This window comes from Microcaecilia unicolor, chromosome 12 (assembly GCF_901765095.1).
Source record: "Microcaecilia unicolor chromosome 12, aMicUni1.1, whole genome shotgun sequence".
Classification (NCBI taxonomy): Eukaryota; Metazoa; Chordata; class Amphibia; order Gymnophiona; family Siphonopidae; genus Microcaecilia; species Microcaecilia unicolor.
Window position 1 is genome coordinate 65,397,986 of NC_044042.1, and position 24,856 is coordinate 65,422,841.

Here is a 24,856-nt window from a genome sequence, read left to right on the forward strand (position 1 = left end):
CTCCCAATCACTCTCGGCATCATCCAGGTGTTCACTTGCAAACTTCAGACGGGCCGTCACATGTGCCTTCCGGAGCAGGGGGACCTTGCGGGCACTGCAGGATTGCAATCCGTTATGTCGTAATGTGTTACCAATGGTTTTCGTGGTGACAGTGGTCCCAGCTGCCTTGAGATCATTGACAAGTTCCCCCCTTGTAGTTGTAGGCTGATTTCTAACCTTCCTCATGATCAAGGATACCCCACGAGGTGAGATTTTGCGTGGAGCCCCAGATCTTTGTCGATTGACAGTCATTTTGTACTTCTTCCATTTTCTTACTATGGCACCAACAGTTGTCTCCTTCTCGCCCAGCGTCTTACTGATGGTTTTGTAGCCCATTCCAGCCTTGTGCAGGTGTATGATCTTGTCCCTGACATCCTTAGACAGCTCCTTGCTCTTGGCCATTTTGTAGAGGTTAGAGTCTGACTGATTCACTGAGTCTGTGGACAGGTGTCTTTCATACAGGTGACCATTGCCGACAGCTGTCTGTCATGCAGGTAACGAGTTGATTTGGAGCATCTACCTGGTCTGTAGGGGCCAGATCTCTTACTGGTTGGTGGGGGATCAAATACTTATTTCCCTCTGCAGAATGCAAATAAATTCATATACTTTCCACAATGTGATTTTCCGGATTTAATTTGTGATGTGCTATCTCTCACTGTTACCAATAACCTACTCTTCAATTATGGGCTGCTCATGTCTTTGTCAGTGGGCAAACTTACAAAATCAGCAAGGGATCAAATACTTATTTCCCCCACTGTATGAACTTATGTAGCACAGTATAGCCACGGATTATTCATATTCAAATTTAAATCATTATTCAGCTGAATACGAATAATGTATTTGGGGCACTATCTGGGCCAAATCGAATCAAATACAAATATTTGGTACAGCCCTACATGTAAGTTTGAAAAAAGTTCTCCTATTGAGCTTTGCTGCACTAGAGGGATTAGGAGAGTTCACTTCCTTAATCCTCCAGTGGTTGATGCCCCCCTTCCCCCCCCCCCCCCCCCCCCCCACCACCACCACCACCAAAGCAAAATTGTCAAGGGAAACGGGGCTCTGTGACAGCTTTGGGAAAAATAAAAATTTATGTTTCTAAAATGCCTGATGTTAACATTTATGTTCCAGCAAATGCACATTTATATTGCCATTTCATAACAAGGATGCCCATGTGCTGCCACCAAAATGATAAAGGGAATGGAACTCCTCTCATACAAAGAAAGGCTAAAGAGGTTAGGGCTCTTCAGCTTGGAAAAGAGACAGTTGGGGAGGGGAGGGGGGGGGGGGGATATGATTGAGGTCTACAAAATCCTGAAGGTATAGAACAGTGTTTCCCCAAGTTCAGTCCTGGAGTACCTCTTGCCAGTCAGGATTTCAGGATATCCACAATGAATATGCATGAACTTGATTTGCATACACTGCCTCTATTATATGCAAATGTCTTTCATGTACAATCATTGTGGATATCCTGAAAACCTGACTGGCAAGAGGTACTCCAGGACTGGACATTGGTGTAGAACAGGTAAAAGGAAATCGATTTTTCACTCTTTCAAAAAGTACAAAGACTAAGGGACACTCAACGAAGTTAAATGGAAATACTTTTTCACTCAATGAGCAAATGGAGCAAAACATAAGACTATAAGAATACCATACTGGGTCAGACCAATGGTCCATCTAGCCCAGTATCCTGTTTCCAACGTTGGCCAATCCAGGTCACAAGTACCTGGCAGAAACTCAAATAGTAGAGGAGGAGTGGCCTAGTGGTTAGAGCACTGGTCTTGCAACCAGAGGTGGCTGGTTCAAATCCCACTGCTGCTCCTTGTGATCTTGGGCAAGTCACTTAACCCTCCATTGCCTCAGGTACAAACGTAGATTGTGAGCCCTCCTGGGACAGAGAAATATCCAGTGTACCTGAATGTAACTCACCTTGAGCTACTACTGAAAAAGGTGTAAACAAAATCTAAATAAAATAACATTCCATGCTATCAATCCCAGGGCAAGCAGTGGCTTCCCCATGTCTATCTCAACTGTGGACTTCTCATCCAGGAACTTGTCCAAACCCTTCTTAAAACAGATACACAAACTGCTGTTACCACATCCTCTGGCAACTTAACTGTTCTGTGAGTGAATGTCATCTTATTTGTTTTAAAAGTATTTCCATATAATTTCATTGAGTGTTCGTTCTCTTCTAAAATTTGATTGTAACTAGAAAGGAGGCATTTAGTTATTCAGCCCCATCGCTTTGGAGCTCTTCACTGATGGAACTTGGATTGGGAGCTAATTACCCATCATTTAAAAAAATATTAAGGCTTGGTTGTTTTGTCTCACATTTCCAGAATGTTGGTGGAACTTAGGATGCAAAGAAGTGGGAAAAGGTGGAATGTGAAAATAGATGGTATAGTAATGTTCTTCTTTTTTTTTTGTTAATATGTTTATGCTTTACTGTTTGTTTTGTTATTAAATTGCTTTAATGTTTATATTGTAAACCACTCTCATTTGGTTTCAAGAATAACAGAATATCAAATTAGAATATATAAATAAAATTATTTAGCAAATGAAATAAAGGAGAAACTAAACAAACAAAAGATGAAAAAGTGACCCAAAATAAAAAATATTTTGCAAACTCCTAACACAGGCACACACATACAAATGAATGGACTGTTTTGCCACACACATATAGAGGCTATCAGGCTCATTTTCGAAAGGGAAGGACATCCATCTTTCAACATAAATTGGAAGATGGACATCCTTCTCCCAGAGTGTCCAAATCGATATAATTGAAATCCGATTTTGGACATCTCCAACTGCAGTCTGTCACAAGGATTTCCAAATTTCAAAGGGGCGTGTTGGAGGCGTATCGAAGGCGGGACTTGGGCGTGCCTAACACTTGGACATCTTTGACCCATAATCGAAAAAAGCAAGGACGTCCCTGATGAACACATGGACGTTTCACCCGGACGTGTTTTTTTACGAATAAGGCACAAAAAGGTGCCCAAAATGACCAGATGACCACCGGAGAGAATCGGGGATGACCTCCCGTTACTCCCCCAGTGTTCACTAACTCCCTCCCATCCTCAAAAAACATCTTTAAAAATATTTCGTGCCAGCCTCAGATGTCATACTCAGCTCCGTGACAGCGCATGAAGGTCCCAGGAGTAGTTTTAGTGGATACTGCAGTGCACTTCAGACAGGCGGACCCAGGCCCATACCCCCCTACTTGTTACATTTGTGGAGGAAACAGCGAGCTCTCCAAAACCCACCATACCTATATATAGGTGCTCCCCGTCACTCGTAAGGGCAATGGTAGTGGTGTAAAGTTGTGGGTTTTGGGGGGCTCAGCACACAAGGTAAGGGAGCTATGTTCCTGGGAGCATTTTATGAAGTCCACTGCAGTGCCCCCTAGGGTGCCTGGTTGGTGTCCTGGCGTGTCAGGGGGACCAGTGCACTACAAATACTGACTCCTCCTATGACCAAATGGCTTGCATTTGGACGTTTTTGACATGGACGTCTTTGGTTTTGAAAATCACCGTAAGTCAGAAATGTCCAAATCCAAGGACATCCAAATTTAAGGATTTGGACGTCTCTGACGGTATTTTCAAAAAGAAAGATGGACGTCCATCTTTTTTCGAAAACTATCAATCCCCCCCCCCCAAGTCCAGCAACTCCTTTCTCTCTTCTCCCTCCCCTCTTCTAGCACCCTACCCCCTTTTTCAGCCCAGTGCCTTAAAAGGTGAAGAACAAAAGTTTTGTTTTTTTACTTGACAGCTTTTTAATTTATTTGAAAGCTTCCCATATGTAGATATAAATATCATGAAATAAAACTGAATATCACTAAAACTGCTTAAAAAATTATTGTAGCTGCTGGAAACAGCACTAATAAAGGCTATATTTTGTGCTCCTTTTTCTAAACTGTTCTATAAATACAGTAATATATGGCCAAATTTCAGTGAGGATATCCTGTTTACTGATGGGTTCATCTTAACTGTTGTAATCTGCCTTGGGAAGCCTGATGTTATAAAGACTGGAAGTAAAATTAAACTCTTCTTTCATTGGGGCACATGGAATCACATCTTCATCTCATCTCTTTTTAACAAATTGATTATTCTGTTTTGAGCATGTTTCAGTGACAAGTGGTTTTCATAAGTCAAAATAATAAAAAATATATATTTTCTTTCATGCAGATTTCTCATTTGTTTTAACATAACTAAATGGGCTTTAAGCCCCCAATGCAGTCCATTGGTTTCCTTATATTTTGTCCTTGTGATGACTTATACTGTGCCAAAACCTGCCCCCCCTCCCCAAAGTAATGCCACCATTCCCCTCCAGCATACTACAGTTCTACCTTGCCGTTCGCCCTGGTGGTATAGTGGCTTCTACGGCTGCGGAGGCAGGAAAGAATCCCACTCTTTCCTGCCCACTACCGCTACTCAGCCTCTGGCGCTCTCCGCTTTTCTCTTCTGTGCTGCGGGTGCGACCACTGTGTTTTCCCCAAATGGCTGCCAAGACTTCAGCGGCTGTCTTGCGAGACTGCTGCCGGAAGCCTCAGCAGCCATTTTTAAAATACAGCAGGGTCATCCGCTGCACAGAAGAGAAAAGTGGAGAGTGCTGGAGACAGAGTAGTGGCAGCGGGCAGGAAAGAGTGGGATTCTTTCCTCCCCCCCCCCCCACCCCGCAGCGGCCACTACACCACCAGGCTGGGTGGCAAGGTAGTAGTACGCGGGAGGGGGGGGCGGCGGTATTGCAGTGGCAGTGGAGGGAGGATAAGCAAGGCAGTCTCTGATGCCCCCCGAATGTTGGTGCCCCCCTGCCATGCATACCCTGCTTATCGCGTTCCGCCGGCTCTGCACGGCGGTTTGCAGTTGCCTATTTTGCCTAGATCTGGGAGTTGAAGGAACTGTCAGTTTTATAATGAAATCCATTTGATTAAAAGAACTTGTTTGAAGAACAGAGATGAAAACCTATAAACATTGACAGTAAGAGAATATTTTCATATTGGGGGACAGAACCCCACTATAGTGTCATATATCCTAGGTATCGAGTGTTGTAATGAATGAACGAACTTACAAACTGACTGCAGTACCACAGGTGTTCACTAGAGGGAGTGCTGGCTCTACCACTCAGAAATAAAGGCTGCAACCCAACCAAAACCAAGATATCAAGAGCAGCAGGGCTGGGCTGGCCAGTGCTAGCAGTTGTGTTAATCCCTTGCATTGCTGATTCCTTTTGGACTTGCAAAATGTCTTGTTTCAAAAGCAGCATTTCTTTTCCATTAGGGAAGGAATTTTGAATTTAGCCCAGGCCTTTTCAGCAGTAGCTCAAGACAAATTACATTCAAGTGCAGTAGGTATAGACCATTACATTAGCTTTTGTAAATAAAATTTAAAGAAAAGGCATTTTGAAGCTGCCATGCTACATCTGTCACTTATCTAGCATGCCCAACAGCATTCCTGCTACAGTGTCAAGAATTGTGGTTGATATTTCACTTTCCTCTCACTTCCTCATAAGCAAGAATGCTCTGTGCTTATCTGTCTGTATTACTACATAGAAACAGAGAAAAATGTATAAAGACAATGTGGCCTATCCAGTCTACCCATCCATGCCAACTACTCTCCCCATCACTCCCTTAGAGATCCTATGTACTTGTCCCAAGCTCTTATGAATTCAGCTTTCGGTGCCTGCCACCTCCACTGGGAAGTCATTCCATGATCTACCATTCTTTCTCAGCATAGGATCTCGAAAGGAGAGAAAGGGATAGGGCGTGAATGAGAGACTGGATAGACCATATCGTCTTTATTTGCCTTCATTTTTCAGTGTTTCTATGTTCTCTCTTCATTTGCAGTTGGGCAGAGGTGAATCGGTGTGTGTAAAATATGAAGACGGCAGCTTTTGAATACCCTTTCTTTCCTTACTGGCAAGATAATGGAAGGATTTTTTAGGAAGAGGTGCTGAGAACTGGAAAATTGTAATGGAGAAACTTAATGGTTTGAGCAGTGAGCTGAAAACCAGGGAAGCCAGGGTTCAAATTCAACTGCTGCTCCTTGTGACTTTGGGTAACTCTTTAGCCCTCTGTTCTGCTTCAGGTACAAACTTAGAATGTAACGCCTCTGGGAATAAGGAAATATCCCTGTACCTTGAACTACCACTGTAAAACGTGTGAACTAAATCCAGATCCCTGTCTCCCCTTTCAAGGTCATACTCCAAGGTTAAAATGGTAGATCATGGTGGCTCATAGCAGAGCTGGTTCCGATTCAGCTGGAAGCCCACAAGAAACAGGAAATGACCCCATTTAAAATGCCACTCACCCCTGGCCTACAAGTATTTTTGAATTCTATGCAATGACTCTGCCCAGTCCAGATCATGGAATTTTCTCTTTTTGTTGTTTTTGCTAAAAGCTCCCTATATCTATCAGTGATTCCTGAAGATTTCCTCAGAGAACTGGGCTCTGTAAAGCTAATTGTATTAAAGGGACACACAAAGTACATAACAGAATGATGACAAATGACTCTGTAAAGCTGTGGAGCTGCTTTGAAAAGGGCAGGGAGGGGTTTCCTTTGTAATGCAGATTTAAGTAGTCAGTGTGTGCAGATGTCAATGTTATTCAGTTTTAGAAAAGAAACCAGTAAACCTACATTCAGCAGATTCAGAACAATTTGTCATTTTATGCTCCATATTTTTTCCACTGCTAAGCACATTTCAGCACTGGCGAGCCAGCCTGCATTGCTACAGTTATGTTATGTTATATGAGACTTATCACCTGCCAGCTCTCTCAAACTGAGATTCAAGGCAAGAGTACAATATCAAAAAGAGACTGATACACACATCAGGAAGTAAAAAGTATAACAGGAATAAAATTATTAAAAAAAAAAAAAAAGCATAACATCAAATTCTACTTAAACAATTATGTTTTCAATGCTTTACAAAAAGAGTAATAACAACTCATTGAACTTTCCAATGGGAGATCACTCCATAATCGAACAGCTAAAAAAAGAAAAGCGTGGGACAATAAAATCTTAAAGCTCACATTCTTGAGGGTAGGAAAGGCCCCCTATGATTGAGTGTCTCTGCACATGTTGTTTCTCTAAACACCTGTGGGCCAACACTTCACAAGACCAGAACACTGCACCAGTGATTTCACAGTAAGAATACTGAAAGGTAATTTTAAAACAATACAGGAACGTAAGACCTTTGAAATAAGAATGATTGAATATTTTGACACCCAACAAACAGGACTTAGAGGTAGATGCACTAAACGTTTTTCATCGTTAAATGAGCCCTCAGGGAAGAATTTCCTATCCTTTCCATGCACTTAAGCCTATTTTCCGACGACAGTAGCAGCTAACGAAAACGGAATGGAGATGAGCAATTAGTGTGAAAACCCCATTGAAACGACATGCACTAACCTTTTCCGATTGCCTTTACGCAGGAAAAAGGCAGGAAAACTAACGAGAGGTCTGGACCTCTCGTTAGGACAGCTCCGTGGCAGGAAAAAGTGTTAAGTGAAAAAATAAACAAACTTTGAGCCAATCCCAGCGCATTAGCAGAGCTAAAAGCGCTGTGATTGGTCCAAAGGACCTCAGTAAACACATAAAAAAATAAAAATAAAAAAAGGATCGGGAGGGGGCAAGGGCGCTCATCAGGAGCGTCCTGTACGGACGGCCTTGCCCCCCCCCCCCCCGCTGCTCCCCACTTTCCGCCGCTCCCCCCACCCCGAAAAAGCAAACTTCTAGAAGACCCTGCCCCCCTCCCTTCCTCACTACTCTCTCACCTCAGCTCCGCCTCCCGACATCCTCCATCCGTGCCCCGCCCCCTTTTGGGGTCGTCGCCGCCATTCCCCTCCTCCATCGGGCCCCCCTTCCTCTTACCGGGCCCGTGCAGCGCCTCTCTCCTCTGTCCGAAGGCGCTGCACGGGCAAGAAGAAAGCTGAATCAGCTGATGCCTGCCTTCGCGATGGCGCGTCTTTCTTCTGCTGCGCCCGCCCCTGTCTGACGTCAGTAACCTACGTAGGTTACTGACGTCAGACAGGGGCGGGCCCAGGAGGAGAAAGACGCTCTATCGAAGCTAGGCGAAGGCAGGCATCAGCTGATTCAGCTTTCTTCTTGCCCGTGCAGCGCCTTCGGACAGAGGAGAGAGGCGCTGCACGGGCCCGGTAAGAGGAAGGGGGGCCCGATGGAGGAGGGGAATGGCGGCGACGACCCCAAAAGGGGGCGGGGTACGGACGGAGGATGTCGGGAGGCGGAGCTGAGGTGAGAGAGTAGTGAGGAAGGGAGGGGGGCAGGGGCTTCTAGAAGTTTGCTTTTTCGGGGTGGGGGGAGCGGCGGAAAGTGGGGAGGGGGCAGGGGCTGCTAGAATTTTGCTTTTTCGGGGTGGGGGGAGCGGCGGAAAGTGGGGAGCAGCGGGGGGGGGGCAAGGCCGTCTGTACAGGACGCTCCTGATGAGCGCCCTTGCCCCCTCCCGACCCTTTTTTTTTAGTTTTGTTTTTATTTGGGAGCCATGTGCTTGCGATTTGACTGTGTTTTGACTGTTTGTGGCATGCGCAGAGCAGCTAACATAACGCTTGGCTGCTCTGCGCATGATTTGGGGGCCGATTAACGATGTGTATTGTGATTCTTTGATACATTGTACGTTTCACTACCGATCTCAGCATGTGTGACTTTTTTTTTTGGTGCATTTTTCGTTATTTTAAAATCGTTAGGGACTTTAACGATTTAGATTTTTTTACGTTTGGTTGCTGCATCTGCCTCTTAATAAGGATCTGGGTTTTCTAACTCATTATAAAACATAAAGCTGTATTTCTTTGTTTATTTCTCTGTTTATTACCCTCCTCTCACCTACCAACACCCATTCTGTTAGAATATCAATGAAATGCTTTGATGTCCCCATGCATACCCCCACCCTCCCACTCTGTTAGACAGTCAAAGTAATGCTTTGATGTTTCTCTCATATATACTATCAGCTACCTCATTTGCTGATTTCCGATCTGAGGAAGAAGGGCAACCTTCGAAAGCTAATCAAGAAATGTATTAAGTTATGTCCAGATTACAGGCTCCAAGGACAGGAGAAGCAGAGAATCAGATTAGTCAGATTGTCTATTTATTGTTTTCTTTTTGTTAGTATTCTGTATCAGCTTTTCCTAGAGTTGCTGATGGCAGCAGAGACCTGGAGGCTGGTCTTTGCTCCTTGATGACTTCAGGCCAGCCTTATCAAGGGTGGCAGAATTCAGGGGGCAGCTTTCCGGCACCTGCCTGCCATAGCCTACCCCCTCTGACAGGAAGTTTGCATCAGAGTGAGTGAGTCTTGGCAGGCCTCAACCATGCTGTGAATTATTGCAGCATGCAGTGTGTTCTAGACAGAGCAGAGGTAGTGAGGCATCAGCACTGGCAGCAAAAGCAAATGAGAGGAGGATGCAGACCAGCAAGGAAAAGGGAAAAGGTGAGAGATGCTAGGCATTGGGTGAGGGGGAGGGGAAGTAAGGACTGATGCTGGGTATCAGGGGGAGGAGGGGAGAGAGGTGAGATACTGAAAGTAGAGGATAGGAGCAGTGGCGTTCCCAGGGGGGCTGACACCCGGGGCAGATCGCCGATGCGCGCCCCCCCCCCCCCCGGTGCAGCGCCCCCCCCCCCCGGTGCAGCGCCCCCCCGGATGCAGCGCGATCTCCCCCCCTTCTGCGTGCTGAACAGTCTCTGCAGCCACCCACGCGAGCCCCGTCCGCGAGCTGCCCCCAGCACCTCTGCACTCCCTGCTCCCACCGCTGTAGCTGTGCTCAATGAAAAGCAGGCGGAGGGCGGGAAAGGGCTGAAACCGGCCAATCCCCACAGCCCAGAAGCTACCACTGGCCTCCTCGCAGGGAGAGGTTCTGCTCACCGTCCGCCTGCTGCTGCATGGAGACGGGGGTGAGAAGGAAGGAAGAGCGAAAGGACAACCCCCCCCTGCGAAAGAACCCCACCTCCGGGTGCACGCCGCTGGGGAGGGTGCCGCGCGCACCTGTCCGTCATTCGTTCCATGCTCCCTCTGCCCCGGAACAGGAACCTGTTCCGGGGCAGAGGAAGCATGGAACGAACGACGGATAGGTGCGTGCAGCACCCCCCCAGTGGCGTGAACCCAGGGCGGACCACCCCCACCGCCCCCCCCTTGGTACGCCACTGGATAGGAGGGAGTAATGCTGGACACTTCGGGTAGAAAAAGGAAAAAAAAGGAGAGATGCTGGATAAAGAGGAGGAGGGTAGGGAAGGAGAGATCAGATGCTGAATATCTTGGGAATGAGGGTAAATAAGGGAAGGGGTGATGAGATGCTGAACACCTTGGGAGCAGGGGGATAGGGAAGGCAAGGGGAAATGTTGGACATGGTGGGGGAGGGGTAGCATAGGGAAAAAGAGATGATGATCTAGGTGAGGGGTAGAGTTGGAGCCACCCCTAGGGGTGGCCAGTGCATTGCAGAAGGTTCACCTAGGGCATCAGATACATTGGGCTGGCTCTGCCTTCAAATCTCACAATTAGAGCGCTGCACGGGAATGGGGACTGTGGAAATCCTACAGAACCTGCCAGATTCCCGCAGCGATGGAAGAAGATACCATGGGATTCCCGCAGGAATGGAAGAAGTTGCCATGGGATTCACATGGAAGTGTAGTCAAAATCTCTGGTAACTCCAGAATGAGGCTTGGAATACACTGAGAGAGGAAATTGGAGCACCAGAATGAGGCTTGGAATGCCCAGAGAGGCAGCTGAAGCACCTTTGGAATACTCACTGGTTGAGTAGTGAGTACTATCCAAAAAAAAAACAAAGGAGGCTGTTGGGGTTGGGAGGAAACCAGTGGCATAGCCACAGGGGGGCCTTGGGGGCCTGGGCCCCTCCCAATTTGGGTTTGAGCCCATCAAAGTCTGCTGGTTTGGCTGGTGGGGATCCCCAAGCTCTGCCAACAGAAGCTTTTCCTGCGGAAATATTTGCCGCCACGCTGCCTGCCCTACTTGCCCTGCTTCCCCCTCCCTCATTCACATGCTCAGTTTTAATGAAATTGAGCATGTGCGAGTTTTGCACATGATCAATTTCATTAAAACTGAGCCTGCACGCTGGGCGAAAAAGCAGGGCAGGCAGCGCAGTGCCGAATATCACCACAGTGAGCGTATGTGGGGTTGCGGCGAGGGCGGAGAGTGGCAAGGAGATGGGACAAAGTGTGCCCCCCACTTCGTGCTCTGGCCCCCCCCCCCCCCCAAACTGAGGTCTGGCTACACCTCTGGAGGAAACAGAGGGCTGAGAGCAAATGAGGTACCCCACACTCTGGAATCTGTCGGAGACAGAGTGCTGGGCTTGATGGACCTTTGGTCTTTTCCCAGCGTGGCAGTGCTTATGTGCTTATGAGAAGGAAAAAGCCCCAAATCAAATGCAGCTGACATGTCAAACTGCATAATTAAAACCCTACAACCAATACATAATAATTGTTGTATTCTTGTATTAATATTAATTGTATTGTAATGCTTCTTCTTAATTTGTTATGTAAGCCGCATTGAACCTGAGCTTTCTTGGCAAAATGCAGGGTAGAAATGTCATAATAATAAATAATAGCATCACCGCCTGTGGGTACAGGTGATGATGGAGGAGATTAATTGTGGAGATGGGTGGGGATGGAATGGATCTTTCTGTACAGGTGGGTATGGGTTAGATTCTGTTGGGTATGGGTGAAATTTCTATCCCTGTGCAACTCTCTACTCACAACCCCACTTGAAGACAGATTTCCACTCACATCATAGCTCCTGCCAGATTTCAATGAATCTGTGATTTCTGCTGAACAGAGCCTAAGAACATGAGAGTTGCCACACTGGATCAGACCAAAGTCTATCAAGCCCAGTATCCTATTTCCAACAGTGGCCATTTCAGGTCACAAATGCCTGTCAGGAACCCAAAAAGCTGATAGATTTTGTGTTGCTTATCCCCAGTAGTAAGCAAATCTACCTTAATAATGGTTTATTGAGTTTTTTCTTCAGAAACTTGTTAATCATTCCCATAATAAACAAAACTCCCTAATTTGTCCTGTTTATCTGCTTGAATAGATTGTAAGCTCTGTTGATCAAAGACTGTCTCTTAGTGTTTGTCTACAGTACTGTGTATGTCTAGTCGTGCTATAGAATTGATTAGTAGTAGTAGTTCAAACATAGCTCAGGGCCGCCAAGGGGGGGGGGGGGGTGAAGATTCTCCCCGGCCCAGCACTGGCAGCCCAGGTGAGATCCAGCATCTTTCCCTCCATTCCAACCCCCCCTCACCCGTCCTTTATTTCCCTGGAACAATTGAATGGCAGGCAGCAGCGATCCAGAAGCTGGCCACTGGTCCTTCTTCCTGCCACATCCCACCTATGTAAAAACAGGAAGTTACTTCACAGGAGGCGGCAGGAAGAAGGACTCATGGCTGGCAGAGCAGTCTCTCTTGATTGCTGCTGCCTACCATTCAATGACTCCAGGCAAGTAGAGGATTCCATGTGTGTGTGTGTGTGTGTGTGTGTGGGGGGGGGGGGGGGGGGGGCAGTGGCATCAGCCCCTTAACATTGTTTGCTCCAGGCCCGGCTGTCTCTTGGCGGCCCTGACCGAGCTGTACTAACTGCTTTTTATCACATATCACATTCTCCAACAATGAACTCCAGAGCATCACTGACTTGTGAGAAAAGACATAAATGAGAGAGAGAACTTGCTAAACTACTAATCATGTCTAGGATTAGCACACCGCCTGATTTACCAAAAACAATCATGCATCTTCATCACTACACCCACTAATCTACCTGCCACAACCACTCCACTATCATCTTTGCTGTCACTGGTCTCTCAACCACAAGAATACCACTACCATCTGCATTAGCTCCTCAGCTAAGCTTCTGTCAGTTTCTCTTGAATCTGTGATTTCTGCTGTACATCATGATAACACCAGAAAAGCTACAGAGAGGGGAGTATCTAATTCCTTGCAGACCGTTACACCTCTTATTGGACCAACATAAAACCCCAAAATGGATGATGAACATGAACTTTCCAGAACACACAACTCCTCTTTTCATTGATTCCCTCCCTCCAGGCACACCTCTCAACTAACACTACTTCATTCAAGGGCAAGCTGAGCTAGACTGGATTTTTCCGTTCAAGCATTCTAGGAATTATAATTCTGAATGTAATTTTGATCATGATGGATAAAAAAAAAAAAAATCTCAGAACACCAAAGGAACAGAAGTTTAGAAAACAAGAATTAACTTCCGTCATATGGCTGACCTGAAGCTTGTTGGACAGTCTGTTCTTGGAAACAAGTAGTGGGCCTGTGGCTACAGCCATACGAGAAGGCCAAGCTAGGAGCTCTAGAAATACTGAAGCAGAACCACATAAAGAGACCCAACTAGCAAAGCAGATAATGGCAAAAGAAGATCAAGCCACAGAAATGTGACCACTGGGGCAATTTTTATCATCTTTCTCATTTGCACTCTCATCTTGAGTATATTAGCATACAAATTTACCACATAGTTCACACCCACTTCCCCTTCCTCCCTATATCTAGCCGCAAAGCTTATTTTAATTGTATTTTAATCACAACAAGAAAAAACACAGAGGACAGAAGTGATGTAGGAGACACAGTTTATTCAAACAATAAAACCTGACACGGCCAGTGTTTCAGCAAATTAATGCCTGTCTCAGGGATTAAAACTCTGGTCTCCTCAACCTGATGAAAGACATCACAAATACAATGCTCAGAAAGGTGTTGCAACAAAGTCAGAGTTGAGGAGGCCAGAGTTTTAATCCCTGAGGCAGGCATTAATTTGCCAAAACACTGGCCATATCAGGTTTAATTGTTTGAACAAACTTTGTCTCCTACATCACTTCTGGCCTACTGCACTTTTTCTTGTTGTGAAATACCTCTGTGCTAGTATCTCCTTTATCCTGTCATCAATTGTATTTTAATATAATTTATTTTATGTAATAATGTTTTTATTGATGACTGTAAACTGTTTTGGTCGTCTTGATGGGAAAACAATATTAAAGTATTTTAAATAACTACATAGATGTTTTGTTTACTTGATTTGATTTTTAGCTATTTTGTCCATATTTTATCATTCTGGTTCTGATAATTCTATATATTTGCATAGGATGATTTTTAACACCACAGGAAACCAGGCCAATTCTCTAAGAAGACCTTTGACAGACTGTCTCGTCTTCAACCCATCCACAAGTGTGAAGCCATGTACTGAACCAACTGGAGATGATATAACATCATTTTTTAAGCCATGTGAGTGTTATATAACTTCCTATTTGAAATGGAGTTCTTTTATAAATCTTACAGTAATTTGTATTATGCACAATTTTTCATGTTTTAAAGAAGGCGATATAGCAAATCCGAATAAACCGTAAATCGGAGAGGCCTCCAACACAGGAACTTGATGGTGGTCAGTCCAAATAGTTTCAGTCTTATTCACCCAAAGTTTGCTATTCCTGCACCAATCCATAATCTCATGCAAGCATTCAACTGACCATCATTCCTACTCCATTTCCTGCATCACAAGGAAACCTACCTGCACACCATCTGAATCCCATTCCTGCCAACAATGGGGCCATAAATACATTGAACAGAAAAGGGGATGAAACAGTTCCCTCTGAAACGCCACAAAATAACCTCCATCAACAAGAGCAGGGTAACTCAACCGCCACACACCAAGATCTATCTGAGAGTAAAGAAGAAAACCATTTTAGCACCAGCCCACCTATCCCAACCACCTTCAGACAACCTCAGAGTAAGGCGACAGAGATCAAGATACAGGAGCATAGGGTTACCATATGGCTCCAGAAAAAGGAGGACGGATTGAGCCAGCCGGGTTTTACTTCCATTGCTTTAAAGCAATGGAAGTAAAACCCGGCTGGCTCAATCTGTCCTCCTTTTTCTGGAGCCATATGGTAACCCTACAGGAGCAATATCCTCTCTCTCTTCTCTAACTCTGCATTAAATCATCCAATAAAAGCAGTAACAAGATCTCTGGACTATGAAATTCTCAAGATCCCAACTGAAATTTGTCAAAACAGGAACAGTTCAGAAACGGTCAATGTTTAAGGCCACCACTTTGTCTATAATTTTCCCCAGGAATGACAAAGGCACAACTGACCAGTATTTATCAGCTCCTCAATGACAAATTATGATTTCTTAATAAATGGATATTGGTTTTCAGGACTAATGGAAAACTCCCTGACTCTAAAGATGTATTTATTATGCTAACCACCCTATCCCCCTACCCCTGCATTTCTCCACAGAACCACTGGGTAAATATCCACTTTTGAACCTGATAGATGCAATTCCAATGAAACATTTTTCAAAGTCCCCTGTGTAGTCCGCCATATAGATCCAGCTAATGAGCACAGTTCTATATGGCCCCTAGTGACTATAGTATCTGCTACTAGTCAGATGCTACAGTTAATTGAATTCTATCAACCAAGCTTGATGTCCAAACATCCAGCCTCCCAGGGTCCCTCCCTGTATGGCCTACCAGACAAACCCAGCTATGAGACTTATAATATGAGACTTCTAATCTGGGCCGACTCCACAGCCAGTCAGTCATTCATTCAGGATAGCCACAATGAATATGCATAGAGAGTGTTCAATGGATGCAAATTTATGCCATGTATATTGACTATGGAAATGATTGGATTGGATTTTAGATGTATTACTCACCTTTTCCAAATCCAAGCTCAAGGCAACTCACAAATTCAAGTTCACAGTTATTTCACTTTCCAAACGTGCTTACAATCTAAGCCTGAGGCAACAGAGGGTGAAGTGACTTGCCCAAGGTCCAAAGAGTGTTAGTGGGAGAAGTGGGATTTGAACCCTGGTTTCCCTGGTTCACAACCCCCTTCTCTAAGCCCTAAGCAACTCTTCCACTCCATATGCTGAAAATCTGATTGTTTAAGGGTAACTATTATCAGGACCGACAGTCACCCAGGAGCACATGGCTCGGTGTGGTGTATCCTTGAAGGATACTATTAAAACAGGGCATTTAGGGAATCCCAATAGAGAGGTTTCAACAATGGTGAAAGAAAGCCAGGAGTATTTAAGGAGAGAGCAGAGTAAAGGATGCACATTATCCCCATCAACTTCTAAGCAGCTTGTAGATGCAAGGAAAAAACACAGTTTAAAGTGTCTGTATACAAATGTTAGAAGCCTAAAAAATAAGATGAGAGAGTTGAAGTACAGTGGGGGAAATAAGTATTTGATCCCTTGCTGATTTTGTAAGTTTGCCCACTGACAAAGACATGAGCAGCCCATAATTGAAGGGTAGGTTATTGGTAACAGTGAGAGATAGCACATCACAAATTAAATCCGGAAAATCACATTGTGGAAAGTATATGAATTTATTTGCATTCTGCAGAGGGAAATAAGTATTTGATCCCCCACCAACCAGTAAGAGATCTGGCCCCTACAGACCAGGTAGATGCTCCAAATCAACTCGTTACCTGCATGACAGACAGCTGTCGGCAATGGTCACCTGTATGAAAGACACCTGTCCACAGACTCAGTGAATCAGTCAGACTCTAACCTCTACAAAATGGCCAAGAGCAAGGAGCTGTCTAAGGATGTCAGGGACAAGATCATACACCTGCACAAGGCTGGAATGGGCTACAAAACCATCAGTAAGACGCTGGGCGAGAAGGAGACAACTGTTGGTGCCATAGTAAGAAAATGGAAGAAGTACAAAATGACTGTCAATCGACAAAGATCTGGGGCTCCACGCAAAATCTCACCTCGTGGGGTATCCTTGATCATGAAGAAGGTTAGAAATCAGCCTACAACTACAAGGGGGGAACTTGTCAATGATCTCAAGGCAGCTGGGACCACTGTCACCACGAAAACCATTGGTAACACATTACGACATAACGGATTGCAATCCTGCAGTGCCCGCAAGGTCCCCCTGCTCCGGAAGGCACATGTGACGGCCCGTCTGAAGTTTGCCAGTGAACACCTGGATGATGCCGAGAGTGATTGGGAGAAGGTGCTGTGGTCAGATGAGACAAAAATTGAGCTCTTTGGCATGAACTCAACTCGCCGTGTTTGGAGGAAGAGAAATGCTGCCTATGACCCAAAGAACACCGTCCCCACTGTCAAGCATGGAGGTGGAAATGTTATGTTTTGGGGGTGTTTCTCTGCTAAGGGCACAGGACTACTTCACCGCATCAATGGGAGAATGGATGGGGCCATGTACCGTACAATTCTGAGTGACAACCTACTACTACTACTAACTAGCATTTAAAATGGGTCGTGGCTGGGTCTTCCAGCACGACAATGACCCAAAACATACAGCCAAGGCAACAAAGGAGTGGCTCAGGAAGAAGCACATTAGGGTCATGGAGTGGCCTAGCCAGTCACCAGACCTTAATCCCATTGAAAACTTATGGAGGGAGCTGAAGATGCGAGTTGCCTAGCGACAGCCCAGAACTCTTAATGATTTAGAGATGATCTGCAAAGAGGAGTGGACCAAAATTCCTCCTGACATGTGTGCAAACCTCATCATCAACTACAGAAGACGTCTGACCGCTGTGCTTGCCAACAAGGGTTTTGCCACCAAGTATTAGGTCTTGTTTGCCAGAGGGATTAAATACTTATTTCCCTCTGCAGAATGCAAATAAATTCATATACTTTCCACAATGTGATTTTCCGGATTTAATTTGTGATGTGCTATCTCTCACTGTTACCAATAACCTACCCTTCAATTATGGGCTGCTCATGTCTTTGTCAGTGGGCAAACTTACAAAATCAGCAAGGGATCAAATACTTATTTCCCCCACTGTATATAGCACTAAATGAAGAGGTAGATATAATAGGCATCTCAGAGATCTGGTGGAAGAAGGATAATCAATGGGACACTTTGATAACAGGGTACAAATTATATCACAATCAGGGGCATAGCTAGGTGGGGCCACGGGGGCATGGGCCCCATAGATTTAGTCCTGGACCCCTCCACTTTTGATCCCCACCCCTACCCCCGCAAGCTACCTTTGCTGGCAGGGGTCCCCAACCCCCGCCAGCCTTAGTCTTCTTTAACGCCGGTCTGCAGTGCGTTCACTCACTTCGCTGATCTGTGCTGTGAATCCTGACTCCAGCACATCAGATCAGTGAAGTGAGCGAATGCGCCGGAGACCGGAGCTGAAGAAGACTAAGGCTGGCGGGGGTTGGGGACCCCTACCAGCAAAGATATTTTGCGGCGGTGGCGGCAGCCGAAAGTGGCAGTGGAGGGGCAGCGCAGGGAGGGGGTCGAAAGTGGCGTGGCGGGGGGGTCGGCGGCTGGGGGAGGCGGGCTAAAATGTGCCCCCTCATCTTGGGCTCTGGACCCCCCTCCCGTTGAGGTCTGGCTACATCCCTGATCACAATGATAGAGTGGATCTAATTGGAGGGGGGGGGGGGGTTGCGCTATATTTTAAGAAGGAATTGAGTCAAACAAAATAAACATTCTACATGAAACAGATAGAAGTGGAATCATTATGGACAGAAGTTCCATGTGGGAAGGGAAGGAGTATCCTAGTAGGGAGCTACTACATAGTAGCATAGTAGATGACGGCAGATAATGACCTGAACGGGCCTTCCAGTTGCCCAACAAGATAAACTCCTAGCATAAGCTGTGATACTTCATATGTATACCAGATCTTGATTTGTCCTTGCCATTTTCAGGGCATAGACTGTAGAAATCTGCCTGGCACTGTCTTTGTTCTAAAATTTCTAAGGCTGTCATCGAAGCCCATGAAAAGCCCCACTCCAGCCCATCCAAATAATTATTTCCAATCTGACGAAGAAGGGCAACCTTCGAAAGCTAATCAAGAAATGTTTTAAGTTATGTCCAATAAAAAAGGTATCATCTTATTTTCTTTTCCATGTTTTATTTTGTTTGATTTCTATTGATTACCTTTAAAAGTGGACTAACACAGCTACCACACCACTCTCATATGAGGAAAAGCTAAAGAGGTTAGGGCTCTTCAGATTGGAAAACAAATTGCTGAGGGGAGATATGACTGAGGTCTACAAAATCCTGAGTGGTGTAGAACAAGTAGAAGTGAATCAATTTTTTACTCTTTCAAAAAGTACAAAGACTAGGGGACACTCAATGAAGTTACAAAGAACTACTTTCAAAACAAATACGAGGAAATATTTTTTCACTCAACAAAGAGTTAAACTCTGGAACTCATTGCCAGAGGATGTGGTATCAGCGGTTAGCGTATCTGGGTTTAAAAAAGGTTTGGACAGGTTCCTGGAGGAAAAAAGTCCATACTCTGCTATTGACATGAATATGGGGGAAGCTACTGCTTGCCCCGGGATTGGTACAATGGAATGTTGCTACTAATTGGGTTTCTGTCAGGTACTTGTGACCTGGATTGGCCACTGTTGGAAGCAGGATACTGGGCTAGATGAACCATTGGTCTGACCCACTACGCTATTCTTATGTTCCTTCAAGTTGATGCTGTCCATTTGTCTTTTCTCCTCTCTGCTGTCTATTCCCTCACTACACCTGCCTCTGACATATTAATTATATCTTTTTAGCTCTTTCCAACTTTTTTCTGTTCTGCCTCTCTGTCAACTCAAATTTCACCCTCTCTCGCCCTTCTCCTCCTTTTTACTTTTCAGCCACATCGAATTTCCATCTTCTTCTCTTACCTACTAGGTCTCCCATTCCCCTTCTCACTCCTTCCCCAGCCCATCATTCCCCTTGATCTTTAATCTACTCCCCATTACCATACTAGGACAAATTGGAGAAAATGTTTCTTCACCCAACGCATAATTAAATTCTGGAATTCGTTGCCGGAGAATGTGGTGAAGGCAGTTAGCTTAGCAGAGTTTAAAAAGGGGTTAGACGGTTTCCTAAAGGACAAGTCCATAAACCACTACTAAATGGACTTGGGAAAAATCCACAATTCCAGGAATAACATGTATAGAATGTTTGTACATTTGGGAAGCTCGCCAGGTGCCCTTGGCCTGGATTGGCCGCTGTCGTGGACAGGATGCTGGGCTCGATGGACCCTTGGTCTTTTCCCAGTGTGGCATTACTTATGTACTTATACTTCTACCCTCTGTAATCACTATCCTCTTATTCATTTTGTTGCCACTCCCTCCTAATGTCTCTTACATGGTTCCAGCATCTTCCTCCCTCTACCCTTCTAGCCCAGCATCTGCTCCCTCTTTCTCCCCTTCCTACTTTTGTAGCCTGATAGCTCCCTGTCCCTTCTTTCTTCCCTCCTGCCCTCCCCCATGGTCCAGCATTTCTTCCTCTCTCTTCTCTCACTCCCATTGTCCAGCATCTCTTCCTTCTGCTCCTGGATCCAACATCTCACTCTTTCTCCCCTCTCCATCTCCTGTGTATCTCTCCTTCCCTCCTATCCATCCCTCCCTCTCTCTCCCTTGTGCCCAAGGTCCAACATCTCTCTCTCCCACCCATGCAGCATCTCTCCCCCCCCCCCTCTAAAATCATGTCCAACATTTTCCCTCTCTCCCCCAAGCACCATTTCTTCTTCCCCTCCAACCCTATGTCCAACATTTCTCCCTCACTCACCCCTGTCCCCTCTCCATGCAGCATCTCTCTCTCTTCCCTCCACCCCCATATGCAAGATTTATCCCTATCACCCCTCTCCACCCTTTTGCTGCATCTCTCCATTCATCCCCGCCACCCAGCAACATATTCAGGAATTTTTCACATGGAGTGTATGTCGTCCATCCTCCCCATCTATACCTTCAAATCACCTCCACTCCAGTCTTGCCCAGGCAGCAGCATTTATAGGCTGCCAGAACCTGCACCGGGACTTTTTCTCACTCTGAACCATCCCGCCCTTCACAAAACAGGAAGTCACATCAGAAAGGGGCGGGATGGTTCAGAGTGAGAGAAAGTCCCGGTACAGGTACAAGCAGCCTGTGAGTGTTGCTGCCACTGCCTGGGCGAAGAATAGAGCAGAGGTGATTTGAAGGCGTGTGGGAATTGCAGAGCTTTGCTGAGAAGGGAAGTGAGAGAATCTGCATTTTCCCTCCTGCCCTCCACGGGGGAGGGCAGGAGGGAGAATCCAGATAAACTGTCTGATAGGGTGTGCATACACAACACACACACTTTGAGTGAATACACCACTGCCAGCACCCTATGTTCAACAATTCTCCCTTTCTCACCCCTCTTCCCCCCTTGCAGCATCTCTCCTTCCCTCCCCCACTCCCATATGCAAGACTTCTCCCTTTCTCACTCCTCTACACCCCTTTTCTGAATCTCTCCCTTCCTCCCCCTCCACCCCAAGTCCAACAATTCTCCCTCTTTTGCCTCTCCCCCCATACAGCATCTCTCCTTCCCTCCCTCACCCCACCCACAACTCTTCCTCACGTGTCAAAGGGTCCCCGACAGCAGCAGCGATTCCCACATGCTGCCTGCTGCTAACCCAGAAGCATCCCCTTTGCCGCAACTTCCTGTTTCTGCCTGGCGGGACACGGCAGACTTCCCGGTTAGCGGCAGGCAGCGTGTGGGAAATGCTGTCACCGCCGGAGACCCGTTTGAAGTGAGAGTGACGCTCTTAAGGGAGGGAGGTGCAGGACCTCGGGATCCCAGACTGCTTCCCCCACAAGGTTGCACTGCTGCTGGGTGGGCCTGGGTGCACCCGCGGCTACACCTCTGATGATAACACATCCATCTAGTGTGCTCACCCTCACTGCTGGTGAAATGCCACAGACCCGGGCATTTCACCAACTTTGAATTTCCTCTTCTTCGTTAGGGATTCTCTGTGTTCATCCCATTTGTTTTGAATTCTATTACCATTTCTATCTCTGCAACTTCCTTTTGCAGGCTATTTAAGAATGCACCTTTCTGTGAAGAAATCTCTTCTGATATTGCTCTAGAAGAGCAGTCATTCCCAACCCAGTCCTCAGAGCTTACCTAGTCTCATCAGGTTTTCAGGATATTGACAGTGAATATGCATGAGATAGATTTGCCTGCACTGCTTCAAATGCAACAGTTTTGCATTTTCCAAACTATGTATGCTTTTTTTGTTGCTGTTTGTTTTTAATTATTTTTTTCAGTATTTATAATCCAACAAAACTTTGAGCATGAATGCATTCTGTTTTCAGGGTAAAAGCATCTAAAGAAAAAGCAGGTGCCGGTCTCTATGGGTTTTTTTTTTTTTTACCTAGAAAATTTTCAAATACAAAGTTGCCACATGCTTTCCCCTTTGCAAACTGGTGCAATGTCAGCATGGAAGCTGCATTGATTTGAAAATTGCATGATTAACATACAGTGTAGAGATCATACCAGCCACTAAAGCAGGGCAGAAATCTGAGCCACAAGAAAATGGCTGTGGATAAGGTACGGACGTGGGACAGCTAACATTTTCCATACCTGGCATGTTTCCCTCAGCCTTCCCACACTGGACCCATTTCCCTCCTTGGTACCGCCAATGGTGCTGGTCTGCGAGTACAATGTCCACATAGATGTTATAATGAGTGGCTGGGTCCAGCCCCGAAATATTAAAGCTCAGAAATGGAAACATCCGCCTAGATGGAGAGAAGGAACATAAGAAGACTGTTAATATTATCGGACTGAAAGCAGAGCGCTGCAACACCACAATCAGCTGCTATTCAAGTTACTGCTATGATGACATCACAGCCTGACCGAAGGGGTTTGTTCAGGGCTCCTCCTGGGACAACTTGGAAATTTGCTGAGCCTTCCTCTCATGAGCAGCCTGCACAGTTACTACTGTGAGCGAACACTTCAGGAATGAGGGAAGCAGGAGGTACTCAACTGCCAAACTGCCTAGACGCAGAGGATCTGTGAATTACTTCTTGTCAGGGCTGGCACAACCTTTAGGCAAAGAGGCCCTCATGATCAAAAGCAAACTCCGGCGCTAGAGGCTGTTAACGCCATACTAGCGCTGGAGTTTGCTGCCGACCCATGATCAGAGCCCTCGAGCGCCTGAAACAACGCACTCGAGGGCTCTTAGCGCAAGTAGCATGCAAATGCATGCTAAACAGGGCTTCGAGCGCAATTAGCTTGCAAATGCATGCTAATCAGCGCTTAACGCATTCATCCCCAATGATCAGCGGCCAGCGCACCAAAGATTGGATCGCTGGCCGCGGCAAAATCAACGCCAGCTCTGAGCTCCCTTACATGGTCTGTAGCCCCGCCCACTGCATCCCAGGATGCAATGGGCAGGGCTGGGCGCCGCCATTTTGCAGTGGCGTCAACAGGAAGAGGAGGGAGGCAGGCAGGCTGCGTCCCTCCTCCAACAAAAGGTAGGGGGCCAGCCGGGGGGGGGGGGCTGGAAGGGAGGGTGGGTGGGTGACCACGGACCACCAGGGATTCAGAACGCTGGGGGAGGGGAGGAGTTGGGGTGGGCTGGAGGTCCACCGGACCTCCAGCCCCCACCCCCCTCCGTGGATGGATAACAGGGTGGCGGCCACAACAATTTCTTGGGGTTTGGGCCGGGGCTGGAGACCCACCGAACCTCCAGCCCCCCCCCCCTCCGTCGCTGAGTGGGAGGGAGGATGGGATAGCGTTTGGCCGTAGGCGGCCACCAGGATTTATGGGGGTTCGGGGGGGGGGGGGTTCGGGCCTTGGCAGGCTGTTTGACAGGTTTGGGCTTTTGACAGCCCAGACCTGTCAAACAAGTGCGGGAGGATTGTGCTGAGCGCATGCTCGGCATAATTCTCCCGCACTTTAAACATGATAATCAAAGATAATAGCGCTGCTTAGATTTGCATGCATTATCTTTGATCATCGATGCAGAAAAGCCCTGCACTGTGCCAGCGCTATTTTTAGGGCGCTGTTTGGAACAGCGCAGGGCTTTTGATCATCTGGGCCAGAATGAGGTTGTCTAGGGCAGCAGCTTCTGGGGGGGGGGGGGGGCAAAATGCAGCTGTGCTTAGAGTAAAACAGCCACACATAGGCTTATCAGGGTGTACTTTTACCTGCTTTTGGAAACTGCTCTCATTAGGGGCAATTCTAACTAGGCACCAAAGGACCCTATTCTGTTTAAATGCCTACTTTCCTTTACTGAATACTAGAATAACAATCAAAATATGTGCCTATAAATTAGGCACGAGCACTTCTGTAGCAGAAGTATACACATTTAAGTTCCTTTGAACACAGGAATGCAAAAGAGAGGCTTTTCAGGTCTGCAGTAGACAGCAAGAAGTAGAAAACAGAGCGGACCAGGAGTCCAAAAAATCCTTTATTGAAAAAGACCCGACGTGGCCGCATTTCGCCAAAATGTAAATCCAGTTTGGGAAAGAGGAGTGTAGCTGCTGCCCTGCTGCAAATTGCCTTTTTGTTTTTCAAGAACTGCTGATTGTTTTCTTAGGTAGTCTTGGATATACATTTGACAGGGGAAGCACTAATTTATCTGGTTAGTTTTATGTCAAACGCCTGATACAGCCAGTTTGGCGAAACACATCTACATCAGGTCTTTTTCCATAAAGGAGTTTTTTGGACCTCAGTCTGCTTTGTTTTCTACTTCTTTGATACACACTTATAGGGCCCGATATTCAGCCCGCAGTGGTACGTGGCATCTGAGCCACTCAAGCTGCAGACTGATCTGACCCTGGATATTCCGTGCCGAGGCATACATGGCTCCCAGCATTGAAACTCCTGGTATCAGCGGTGCCCAGTTAAGTTTAGTGCATAAGGGTAGGACAGCAAAAAGGCTACCTTAACTTTATGCGGTTACTTAGCCAGTTAGCGGACTGAAAATCACCACTAACCGTCTAAGTAGGAGCTCTGCCCGCACTCCCTCCCTAACCGAACCGTCTAGCAGATGGTCGGTTGACGGTGATATTCAGCGGCACTAACCGGTTAAGTGCCAGTGAATATCT

General features: G+C 46.3%; 1 protein-coding gene across 1 annotated transcript in view; it reads right to left on the reverse strand.

Moving 5' to 3' along the window:
* The window catches only part of TBX21 (T-box transcription factor 21), a 77,042-nt gene that overhangs the window by 12,072 nt on the left and 40,114 nt on the right, over positions 1–24,856 (reverse strand). Inside the window, exon 2 of the mRNA XM_030221389.1 lies at positions 22,386–22,540. Within this exon, the coding sequence (XP_030077249.1) occupies positions 22,386–22,540 (155 nt within the window). The remainder of the gene's footprint in view (positions 1–22,385; positions 22,541–24,856) is intronic.